The sequence below is a fragment of the Montipora capricornis genome, chromosome 10 (assembly GCF_036669925.1).
Source record: "Montipora capricornis isolate CH-2021 chromosome 10, ASM3666992v2, whole genome shotgun sequence".
NCBI lineage: Eukaryota > Metazoa > Cnidaria > Anthozoa > Scleractinia > Acroporidae > Montipora > Montipora capricornis.
The window spans coordinates 27430573-27442973 of record NC_090892.1 but is presented as its reverse complement, the minus strand read 5'-3'; the positions used below and the strand labels follow the sequence as shown (position 1 = coordinate 27442973).

The window sequence follows — 12401 nt, the reverse complement described above, 5'->3', positions numbered from 1 at the left end:
TTTCTCGCTTGTCTTTTATTTGTTATTCTTCAGAGACTGGAATGCTGTAGTTCAATACCACACAATTCAGTGCCTTCTGATTTTCTGTAACACGTCCCACAGGCAACCCAGTGTATGCTTCACGGACGCATCTTGTTAATTAAGTAATTCTGGGCTCTTGAAAAAATGATTCGGATTGCTAACTTTTAATGTTGGGAGCCCAGAGGGCTTCCGGTAAATTTTCTTAGCAGCAGCCTTGTGATGGCCAAAACGTCACGTAATAATCTGCCGATCACGGCGTTGCATGTAGTGAGCCATTATTGCTTACAATCTTTTGCACAAAACACCTATGATTTTCTTGCCACAATTGGTAAGTAGGATGTGGTTACTATACTTAGGGTCGATAAGCACTGCGTTAAGTCAAACATTCACGTTATTAGTTAATTAATTAATTAATTAATTCATTCATTAGTTAATCAATTGCTTAGGAATCAAGTTTTAAGTCCAAGTGCACGTGATCCTAACGATCCTAACATAGTCCGCCCTCCTCCATGTCATCTTCAAACTCCTCTTGGCTTGGCTGTTCTGTTTGTACTGCAGTCGTCGTAACTGGGTTAGTGGTTTGAGAATCCGTTTTGATCAAGTCATTTAGGTTTTGAACTGGTCTCCTTTCAGCCGAGGCCGTTTTTCCACCAATGTCACCTGGCACACGAAGGCTACGAGATAACTTTGCAATCTGAGGATTAAAGAGTGAAAGTGGAATACCGCAGGCAGGGGGGCTGAAGAGGCTACATCCGGTGATAGAGATCATAGAGGCCTTGCTTATGGATTGCATGGATGATAAAGGAGATGGTTCGACAACAACATTTGGGAGCTCAAGCAAGGACGACAACGACGTTGACGAGAACTTCAGCTGAAGATTATTCGAAGTTGTTCCGCCAATGAAATGGTTGCCAATTGTCCAAGAATCATATGGGAATGATCACTGCTAATGCAGTTTGACGATTACAGTGAACGTCATCCACACAACCTTAAATTAGTTGATTACACTACGGGTTTGCAAAAAGACCCTCGAAGCACCCCCTTCGCAAATGTACCACGAGTAATGTCCCTAGAAAGCCACTGTCTCGCTTTCAAAGCGCATTGCATTCTGATCTGGTCGTTGTCGCCGACGTCGTCAATGCTTCAGGTCCCTACTAGATCGAGTCTTAGAACTACTACGATGACAACGCAGCCGATGGCTTGGATGTTCCTATGTCTGATTATAAGCAAATATTTAAGCTGCTTACTTCATTGTCCAGGTAGGTGAAAAGTGCCTGTGATGTACATGTTTTTATTCCCTCTGCATCGCCCTTGTCGAAACAGTCAAGGACTTTTTCTGCTGCTATTGCTTCATCTGAACCACCAAAGCCAGGAAATCTGAGACGAGAGAAATATCTCAAAAACCAACTTTTAATCCACTATCCATTTAAAAACGAGACATGCTAAAGTAGCCCTAAGCCAGGGAGAAACAATAGCAAAGCTTGGAGCGCTTGTAAGACCGTCTCTTTCCGTCTGTACATTTGTCCAGCCGTCTGCGGGAACAACGTTAATGACAAAATCAAGTTGTCCCTTTTCAGCAACAAATCACATATAAGGTATGAGTACACAGGCCTTACGAGCCCAGTGTGCATCACTGCCACTCTTTCAGTAAAGTTGACGCCTTTTGCAGAATGGAACGTACTTATATTTTACATGGAGTCTGTGTGTTTCACCATTGAACGTGCAAAGAAAATTCGCTTTATTTTGTAGCTTATCCCGTACAGAGCACTGAAGACAGGAGACTCTTCCGGCCTGATTATTTTTACATGTGTCTAAAACAGCAAAGCAGTTCATTCAACATACTCAACATACTCAAAAGAATCTTTATAGCAATTATCTGCCGCTACGTAGTCACCCTCGTGAAGATGAACAACCACCATGCTGAGAACGACCTTAAAAATTACAACAAAAGGTGATGAGTTCCATATACAGATCATGTTACAAACATTTTTCAGTGCTCAGGGTGTCAACCATAGTAAAGGGCAAAATGAATAGGAAGGTACGAAATATTTACCAAAAAGTAGGAAATTCTTTACAGGAATTATTGCGTCAAACTGAAACAGGAGCCCCTGGAGATTCTGAGAGCTCCCAAGGTGCACTGTCCTCGAAGGACATGGCTTGAAACAGCGACACCTTGGATAAAATACCTCTTCTAGGTGGAAATGTTATCGAATTATAACATGTATAATGTACACATGTAAGTGGGCCGGGTGAAGATTGACGCAACAGCCGTAGACAAATTACATGTGTCAAGCATATTGGCATCAGAATTATTTTTCTACCATTAAATACCGTAAAATTAAGCGGTTTTCCTTGAAGATTAGGAATGAAGTACAGATTGTAAACAGTAGGAAAACGAGAACTTGCCATGTCATCGCCTAAAAAGAGACACCACATGGTCTCATCCCTGTCAAAAGCTTAAGAAACGTACAACGATTGAGACACGTACATGTAGCATTGTGTTACCTACATGTAAGGTACTTTAAATTGTGGGTTAGAGCGGTTTTCAATTCAGTGTCGAAAGTAATTAGCAAATTGTTTTGTTTTATGATTACTTCACTCAGTGATTGGTTCAAAGTTCTCGCGCCACTTTTTCAACCAATCATAAGTGAAACCAAAACCAATCAAGGCTCGCGCGTGCACATTTTCCCCCGCTTTGTGTCCGCTACGTGTAATTACTTCGAGTTTTGATTCGTTTACCGGATTGTCGTCCTTTTGATTGGCCAAAGTAATAACTTTGGTTTTTGTGTTACGACACTCGATCGAAACTCGCTCTTAGATCAATTCGATATCACACAGCCATGATTCAAGACTAAACGAAATATGCTGAAATTGCAGTCATGCAGGAATTTGCATAATTACTATAAGAAATGTTGGACAAAGTTCACTAAAAACTTGATAACGACGTTTTGACTTCATCCTCGGTTTGAATAAGCGACAGCCACTTTCAACGCTTCATATTTGCGTAGGTGCGTGACTACAAGCAAAAGTGATTTCTGCACGAGGCGAAGAACATTATGCAAGTGAAACATAAATGTCATAAATTTCTATATGTTCATTTCCCGCATTCTGGTCTCTCTTTGAATGCCAAGCTTCTAGGAAAAGTCTCTTGTGATAGTCAACTGCCTTGTCAACTATAGTGGCATGGTCAAAGTCCATATCACGGCCAAATTGGTTTGCGTGTCGCGCAATTTTAGAATTGCTGTCGCAAACACGGACAGCTCTTCTACATGTATGTTCACGAAGCCTTGTGGTAAGTGTTCTATCCGTTTGGCCACAATATACGAAATCGCAATCAAGGCAGTTAACTTTGTATCCTATACATCGAGACTGAAACAGGGATGGTTTGTCCTTTGGTCTTGAAAATAGTGTGCCTAAAGTGCTGAGTGGTTTAAAACCAACTTTGACTCCGTTGTTGCGTAGCACTCTCGACACTCTTTCTGCTACGCCTTTCACGTAGGGTAGGACAACAAATGGTGTTGTAACTTCATTTGCAATATTGTTAGTGTTGGAGTCGCGATGTCCGTGTTTGCGACAGCAATTCTAAAATTGCGCGACAAGCAAACCAATTTGTCCATAATATGGACTTTTTAACCGCGCCACTATAGTTGACAAGGCAGTTGACTATCACAAGAGACTTTTCCTAGAAGCTTGGCATTCAAAGAGAGACCAGAATGCGGAGAATGAACATATAGAAATTCCTGACATTTATGTTTCACTTGCATAATGTTCCTCGCCGCGCGCAGAAATCACGTGTGCTTGTAGTCACGCACATACGCAAATATGAACCGTTGAAAGAAGCTATCGCTTCTTCAAACCGAGGATGACCCAAGGTTTTCGGTCGAAACGTCTTTATCAAGTTTTTAGTGAACGTCGTTTGACGCTCAGATAAGTCAATGTCCAACATTTCTTATAGTAATGTCTCAAGACTAAGATGACAATAATTTACCAGGGAATAGGAGAAATTTACCTGCCACAAGAACAAAGACATTTTATTTTACCTTATACATCATCTGGAAATTTCCCACTTGTTCATAGAGTTTCATCTGCTGATTGAAAACTTTTAGAGCTTCCTGAAATCTGAAGTGAAGCGATTGGTTTTAAAGTATAATAGAAGCTTGTTATAAAAAGGCAGTCTTTTATTGCATTTATAAGGTTTTTAAAACATGCAGTTACCATAGCTGAAAACCCAAATGCTAACAGCAGCCCTTAAATTCTAACTAATGATGACCCTCTCTATTTAGCTTCTGTAGCCAGAAAACTAAGCACGCATCTTACTATTGTGGACATGAATATGAAAAGAAAATCTTAACAAAATTCAAAATATTTCATGTGACGAACTTTCAGCTTTAGTGCTGTCGGCGAGGGCGCGGGATTCGGAATTTGAAATGCTTACTTTCGGTTAGCTATGGTCATGAAGCAAGTTTGTGCAGAGATAGAACGCCGTGCGAACTCTTATATCTTTGCATTCTGGTAAGACATATTCAAGCTATACATTTTCCTCATCGCGAAGCAAGACACTGTAACGCAGTGTAACGCTGAGAGGTCTAACTCGTGTATTTTTTTCAGAAAAAATGAATAAATAAAATGGCGACGTTTTTATTCTGCATGCAGAAACATAAACAAGATGATATTTTTCTCGCCGGCCAAGAACGTTGAGAAACTGCTTAGAGTCGACGTTAGCGTAGTAATTGTTGATTTCTTCGAGAGAAAAATAGCGTTCTCGAATTCTCTTCGAGTATATGCATATTTCCTTTGTTCTCGACTCTCGATTCAAACCAGTCTCCACAAAATTAATGTGTTCTGTCTACAATGGTGACTGAAGCGTGTTAATGCAAGGGTGTCTAGATTTTCATTTCATTATGATCGCGGGTGCTGTTGAGGGTTTGACTATTATCGTCAATTTGTGACCCTTAGCGCTTAATAGGGATTATGGCAAATGAATATCTATTTGTAAAATCCGAACCACAATGCCTGAACTCACTGGACTCGAACCCGGGAATGTTCGATTAATAACCCTTTCATTTAAACACTAGACTACCACGTCGCTAACTCCCAGAACATTATTATTTTTAATATGTCAATATATTTTTCTTCCGCTGAATGCCGCTGTAAACGTGTATTATCATCCGCTAAGAAAATGTCGGTTACCAAACCTCAAGACTTAGACTTAAACCACTATTCAGTGATGATTTTATATAAACTAATTAGTGTTGGTAAATAGTCGGTACACTGAATTGTCAGCCAGTTGAGCTTTAGTGGAGCTTTAAGTGGATAAAAACACTTCCTTCAAAGTGGGTGCTCCAGGTTCAAATCAAATCCTGTCCGGGAATGCAACTTTTACTTTTTTTTCTGCTGGAACCCCTCAAGAGCACCCTCTACATTAACAGGCTTCAGTTACCATTGTAGACCGTATACATTATTAGGCAAGACATTGGGTTGCTTGATTATCGATCCTCAATTCTCGCATCTCGAACCTCGGACGTCTCGACCTTTGCGACGCGAGAATCGAGTTTCGAGGATAAAGTCGAGACTGTCAACTTATTTTTGAGCGGTACTGTATGTGCATGTCTGGACAACAAATGCAAATGGCGTCAGAGATGTTAATGCACATCCAGATAAATTTTGTTTGCTTCTGATATAGTTACTTTACAGTTCTTACAATACTGTACCTTTTTAATTTGAGGTATAGGTTTGCGCCTTTCGACAATGGTTCAATTGCTTCTCGAATTTTGTCCTCAACCTATGATGTTGCATGGAATACAAACGACTGAGAATTGACATATTGTACAGCGGAAAAGGCAATAATATTTCATTGTTACTTGAGTGAGACTCGAAAAGTACTTTACTTAGTAATACCGCTGATTTTAACAGAGTTTTATTTGACCTGAGACCACAAAAATAGCTGGAAGCGTGGATGTATCTTAAGTATACGCAAAGCGCAAACAAAACTGAAAGTAATCACAACAACTTAATTTTAGCACATTCCGCGCGCATGACCTCATGTGCGCTGTCAATATTTTACATGTCTTCGGAACAACCACTGTGTCCCCCTCTGATAGACCAGTGTTGTTTCTCCTTATTGCTTAGTCACAATTTTTTTTTGTAGTCATTACAGTATTAAAGCTGAAGAACTGGAAAAGCCGTCAGACACGAATAACCCTGTCCTTGTCAAAAAGGAGAAGAGGCTACGCACAGGGTGTATACAAGAGACTGCCAATTGGTATCCCCATCCTCATTGTTAATATCAAGTGAAATCCTTCGAAAGGTACAATATGATACTCTTTAACGCTCATTCCTTATCACATTTCTTGCAACGGTAAATAAGGACCATGCTGGATAAGCCCCTTGTTCGTTTCTCACATTAGAACCAATCTCGAAACCCTTACAAACATGTAACAATGTCCAATTATTGTTGTACAAAGTCACCGACCATTGCCATTTTTTTGCTATTACCAAGGTGGTGTGGAAAGATTGCAGTATCATGCTTTGGGAATCTTGGAACATTTTATGGTGTACTTTCAATGAATACAAATGATATACCTACAACATTCATTTCACTGGCTGCTATGTACATTTCAGCAGCCTTGGCCGGGTTACTTGAATCACACATCCTATGTGAAAAGAACAAGCAAAATTAATCGTTTCATGATTGCACAATCGTAAGTGGAACAAGACCAGGGGCCCGTTTCTCGAATGTCCCGAAAACTTTTCGGGCTCGAAAAGCCCTTTGTAAAACTGTCAAATGCTTGTTTTGGGAAGCCAATCTTTTAACATGTTTTCAAGGTACCAAATAGCAAAATGGCGGTGAAATTTAACGACTTAAATCCTCCCTGTTCTTGAGATAAAGAGAGAATTGTGACACCCGAAAATGGCCCGTAAAGTTTCGAGGCTTTCGAGAAACGGACCCCACTTGAGTAAAAGGAATAGAGTTTAAGAGAACAGTGGAATTGGTGCAATGTTCACTCTTGCCAATGGGAATTACATCATCGAAGGGAAGAAGTACTTACAAAGCCTCTCCACTAAAAAAACATGGCCCTTTTCAAACCTATAGCAACAAAAATACAGGTACATGAGTCCACCAAAAAAAACTAGCTAAATAAGTGGAAAAGGAGGAATATTTGAAGTGCACACAATGTCTTTGGGCTGACAGCAATGATTGTCTCACTTGGCACAATGTAACTATTGGATGTGAGCGACAAGTTCAGTTTCTTGATACAAACAATAATCATGGTAAACAATCCCCGCTATTCTTCAATCTAATCTAGAAAAACATGGCTAATCATGTTATCTCGATTGGGTGATATTCTGTGAGAAATGATCCATCAATTAAGAATCTTATCGTAACAACTGGAAAAGTATCATGATTGGTAATTGCACAACTCTGATCCAGAACAAGTTTATACACTATCTAAATTTTCTCTGCTTTTTCCAGTTAAACAGCCTTTTAATAATTATAATGTAGTTACGTGTACTTACTTGGCTCCCCTTATGAGGGCCAAAGCTGCAGTGTCTGTTGAGCCACTCTGCTGGTACATATTGCTATAGAGAAACACTACACAGTTACATGTACATGTAAGTGAGTAGAAACTGAGTAAAGGTAAAACAAGATTTCTCTTCACTGGATATGGACATCATTCACTTGAATACATGTACTTAACCCATGGACTCCTGGGAGTGAGACTTAACAGATTTTACACTGTCTAAGGTAAGATGATTTGCTTTTCAACTGGGGGTATCCTAGGGTCACTCAGAGGGCAATGGGTTAACCCTCCACTAACCCACTGACTCCTGCGAGTCAATTCATTGAAATGAATTCAGCTATGCAGGCACAGGAAAATTTGTATTACTTATAGCTGTATTTTACATACATCATAGTAACTGAGTTTGTGGACTGTATCATAAACTAGTAACAGTAATAATAGCAGTGTTGGTTTAAGTTCAATTTACAGCAAAAGGGTCATGATTTGAACTGGAAAAACAATGGCCCATAACTTACCATTATATATTGACTCAAGAAAGGATGTTAATAAAGAATTAATTTTAGTATATAAGACCTTTACCTCAAGCAACAAACTTCAAACTCAGCTGGTCATACTGCAGAATACATGACTTTAATTTGATTGTATGCACAGCCCGTTTAACTGGCCAATCACAGAGCTGGTACTACCAAGAGATACATGTATAATAACACGCATGTAAACTACTTCATCGCTTTCTAACTGAATTTCTTGTTTATCAGTTACTATCAACTAAACTCTTGAAGTTTTGAGCTGTGCAATCGATTGTATTCAGTAGCTTTGTTATTTCAAGGTTATGGTGCCTTAAGTTGGATTCAACCTTGCCACCTTCCGACACTAAAGGCAACCACAATAACTACAGAGGATTGTACATGTACAGTGTATACCATTTTCTGGGAAAAAAACATTCATTAAATACATGTATCTGATGCAATGTTGTGCTTACATGTACATGTACTTGCACTTATTTCCAGTCAAACAAAAAGGCTTTTCTTTTTTCCATAGAAGATGCCATGCAATAAATAAAGTTAAACATTGAAAAAGATTTTTGCACATTCAAGCAAATTAAAATTCCAGCCTAATAATAATGATGATACTAAAGGCTAACCCAAATCACATACGATAAAATTATTAACTTTGTGTTCCTACACAAAGTAACTAACCAAAAGTTACTTAGAGTAAGTGGAACATTTTAAAAAATGACATGTTTTGCCCCTTTTTTTAATGTGAATTAAGACTTCGTAACCAGAAGTACAGCATGCAGCTGTACCTGTAATCCCTTGTCTAATTCTAAATCTTTGACGCTGTTGGGCCACATTGAAAGTACAATGAAAACAAGAGCCAAAGCAATGAAACTGTATGTAATGTATTTTGAGCAAAGAGCACTATAATTAACTACCATTATCTATTCTCTGTAATCATCGCTAAATGTACATGTACTGTATTATTATATAATAACCCAAGTTATTCACGAATTTTGATTGGTTCTTGCCTATGATCTATTAGAGGACAGACGCACGATTGACATCACCATCAGCTTTTATATGAATAAAGTTTAATTCTTTATTATATAAAACAAATAGATGCCATGTTGCCGTGGGTCTGTTCAGTAATAGATCACAGAAGACATCAAAATGTGGTAAGAACATCAGTGACACACTCAGCTATCGCCTCGTGTGCCACTTTTTTGTTCTTACCACATTTTGACGTCATCTGTGGTCTATTACTGAACAGACGCACGGCAACATGGAATCTATTTGTTAATTGGACATCCATAAAGCTGTCAAAGCAGCAACCATTAAGCCGGAGCATGTTCAAATTGTATACATGTGCATGTACATTTTAATCTCTTACATGTATTTGCCCTGTCATTTTTTGCCACTTAATTTAAAATGCTACATGTATTTCATCGTACAACTCGCATTTTACCCCTCCACTCAGTATGTACGCCATGCCCATAGGCCAAATTAATATTTTTCTGTCTGGTCCTCCCTTTTAGCATTACTATAAAGACAACATTTTATTTCTTACTCCTTTAAGCAAATACATGTATTTCCCTTACACGGCTTTTTCCATCATTGAAATGGCCTCTGTTACATTCTTTATTTCCTTTGAGACTGTAGCAGCCTGCTCTAGTGCCCTATTGTATAACAAACATGTAAGAGACAACTTGTCAGTTTCAAAGATTTTTTAATATTCAGCTATGCAGATATATTTTGGCATTAACAATCATTATACATATAGAGTTAAGGGGCTATTACACTATGTGCTCCTGCAAATGGATATTCGGACATTTGGCTTCCACGCATTAACCTCCTCGAAAAAAAATTGCCTGAACAAATCCATAATACTCCAAAAATATTTCTGTTGGGAAATTGCAGAAATAGTAATTTTGCCCATAGCAATCAGTGGTCTCCAACATTCTGGCCCACATCAAACCTGCCCTATCTTGAACACCTTACAAAGGGAATCATGGATATACATTGTGTGCTTCTGAGGTATATATAGAAAATGCGGGGGTTTCAATAAGTAAATGCCTGGACTAATCAATGTAAGCAGTGTGAGTGAAAATCAAGGCAGAGTAGCTGGCGGTCATGGGCAAATTCCTGACAACACACACAAAGCAGTATACTATCGGTGACCACCTTCTAATGAAACCCCTGAAATGTCAACACAAATTTAAATCAGTCTAGGCCACTCCCTATCCTCTTAGAATTTTTTGGTTTTTTAGAACCTGAACTACCACAGCTGCAATGTATTTGAGGTATACCAGTACTTTCCCTCTTTCAAAAAAGGTAGTTTAAATGGACTTAAATATTGAGATCAACAGTTTAGTCTCACTGACAACTTCAAAAATACATACTTTGCTGCATGAAAAAGTCTAAACCTGTGTGTCAAGGAGAACAATTCAACAGTGAAATTACACTGTATTGTCATTTTTTTTTTCTTTTTAAGCAGTATAATAGTGGCACCAGTATCATCACTAAACAAAACCTGTATTTATAATCATATTTAAATTTTATGGGGGATTTTATTTGATCATTTTGTATGAGTGCAAAAATCACACATAAGATAAAGGATACGCATGCGCATTGGAATGAGCATCAGCTGCCTTTCTAAATGCATCGATAGCTTGGTCATGATATTTTGCAGCTTTAAAACATGTCCCTGCAATAGAAGTGGGAGACTGGATTTCAATACAAATTATCAAAAAACCCAGGCATTTAAACTTACTGCATATGGCTCTCGTGCCTCTGAGCCAAAACTATTGCAAAGAAATACCTGTATTACAGTTATTATTTCTCGGCAAAACATCCATTGTATTACAATAACGTTGTAGGTTACGTGCACAAAATGTGATCAAGATGGAGGATACAAAGTATATTCTTTCAATACAAGTGGATTTTCTGTAAAATGCAGCACCCCCGATTTACACAGAAGTAACACTGCTGGCAATGGAGCCATGTTGAAATTTTGAAAGCTAAAATCCAAATTTTTGAAAGGAAAAAACTTTTTTCTTCCACTTCTTAATTTACTCACTTCTTTTCAAAATGAACTCACCAAGTTGGAAACTAAAGGAGAACTTTAAGTCACCAAGGTGGAAGTTTCAGTCGCATTGGCAACTTATTATTGGTCGCAATTTCGAGCCCTGTATTACATGTAATTATATTTTTTGTATTCAACAAGAAATTGTTTCGGTAATCATGCAGCCATTGTGTTTGCTCTGGCCTGCCTTGCACTGTTGCTGTGTGTGCAGGGTTTTTTTCAGATGAACAATGACAAAAGAAATTTAACACAAAAAAGAAAGAACAGCTAAATTAAGTTCTTGAAATGTGACAGTCTCCCACTAGTGATCAATTTACTTCTATCAACTTAAGTTATAACACAGCTAGTAAATTCCTGTCAAATTCAAATAGTGAGTGTGCTTTCTTTATATGCCCATTGTGGACGCTGACAATGGCACTCAACAAATAACTAAAAAAAATTATCGTGATCTGCTTAAATTAAGCAGTTTGCAGTCAATTTTTGTAAATAGTTTAAATTTTGTATACAGGGAAATTCCTTTTGCTACGCTTCAAAGAAAGTAAAAACCATGAAAAACAAAAGTAGGATGCACCAATTTTGTACACATGCATGCAGATGCATAACACAGAAAAACAGTGTAAGCATTACTGCATGTGTATTAGCCGGCAGCTTGCCCCTGAGCTGCAATGTAAAAGAGTGTGAATACCTACATGTACGTACCAGCTTTCATATACTTATCTGCAGCACTATCCCAGTCAGGTTTCCATTTTAGCCAACTCGTTTTCACACTATGAAGATTTGGAAGAAAAATGAAATGCCTTTACACAGAGTAAAATTGGCTGGTTTGCTGACTTAAAGAGTTGATCACTGAACTAACTAGTTGGAAGTCGTAGGTTTAACTTCAACCGATCAAAGAAAGTGCTGCCTTTGTGACGACCTCTCTAAGTCATCTTGGATAAGGAGGATAAAAAAATTCACAAGCCCCACCGTACAACACCCACATTCACGAGTTTATAGGACAATGTGCGAGCAAGCGAGTCATGCGAGCCAACATGGCGAGCCATGCGAGTCAAAATGCGAGTCACACAGTAATTGAAAGCTAACCGTTTTAAAATGGGTGCTTAGACTTAATAACTGTTTATCTCAGCGCTATTTGAAATGGATGCTTAGACTTAAATGCGAAATTCGCATGGCTCGCTGGCTCGCAGATTGTTCAGCCCCCACATTCACTCAATGTATTTTACCCTGTGAGGACACGGTGCCATCGGACTGAGGTCGACCATCCTCTAAGGCATA

At 38.6% G+C, this 12401-nt stretch overlaps 1 protein-coding gene across 1 annotated transcript in view; it reads right to left on the bottom strand.

Moving 5' to 3' along the window:
* Positions 1-12401, bottom strand: part of LOC138019119 (gamma-soluble NSF attachment protein-like) — a 12673-nt gene continuing 272 nt past the window's right edge. The window contains exons 2-12 of the mRNA XM_068865791.1: positions 11826-11893; positions 10664-10748; positions 10444-10461; positions 9643-9720; positions 7540-7602; positions 6608-6674; positions 5733-5803; positions 4062-4140; positions 1873-1952; positions 1269-1398; positions 1-715 (exon numbers count right to left, since the gene is read on the bottom strand). Of these exons, the coding sequence (XP_068721892.1) occupies positions 509-715; positions 1269-1398; positions 1873-1952; positions 4062-4140; positions 5733-5803; positions 6608-6674; positions 7540-7602; positions 9643-9720; positions 10444-10461; positions 10664-10748; positions 11826-11893 (946 nt within the window). The 3' untranslated portion in view covers positions 1-508. The remainder of the gene's footprint in view (positions 716-1268; positions 1399-1872; positions 1953-4061; positions 4141-5732; positions 5804-6607; positions 6675-7539; positions 7603-9642; positions 9721-10443; positions 10462-10663; positions 10749-11825; positions 11894-12401) is intronic.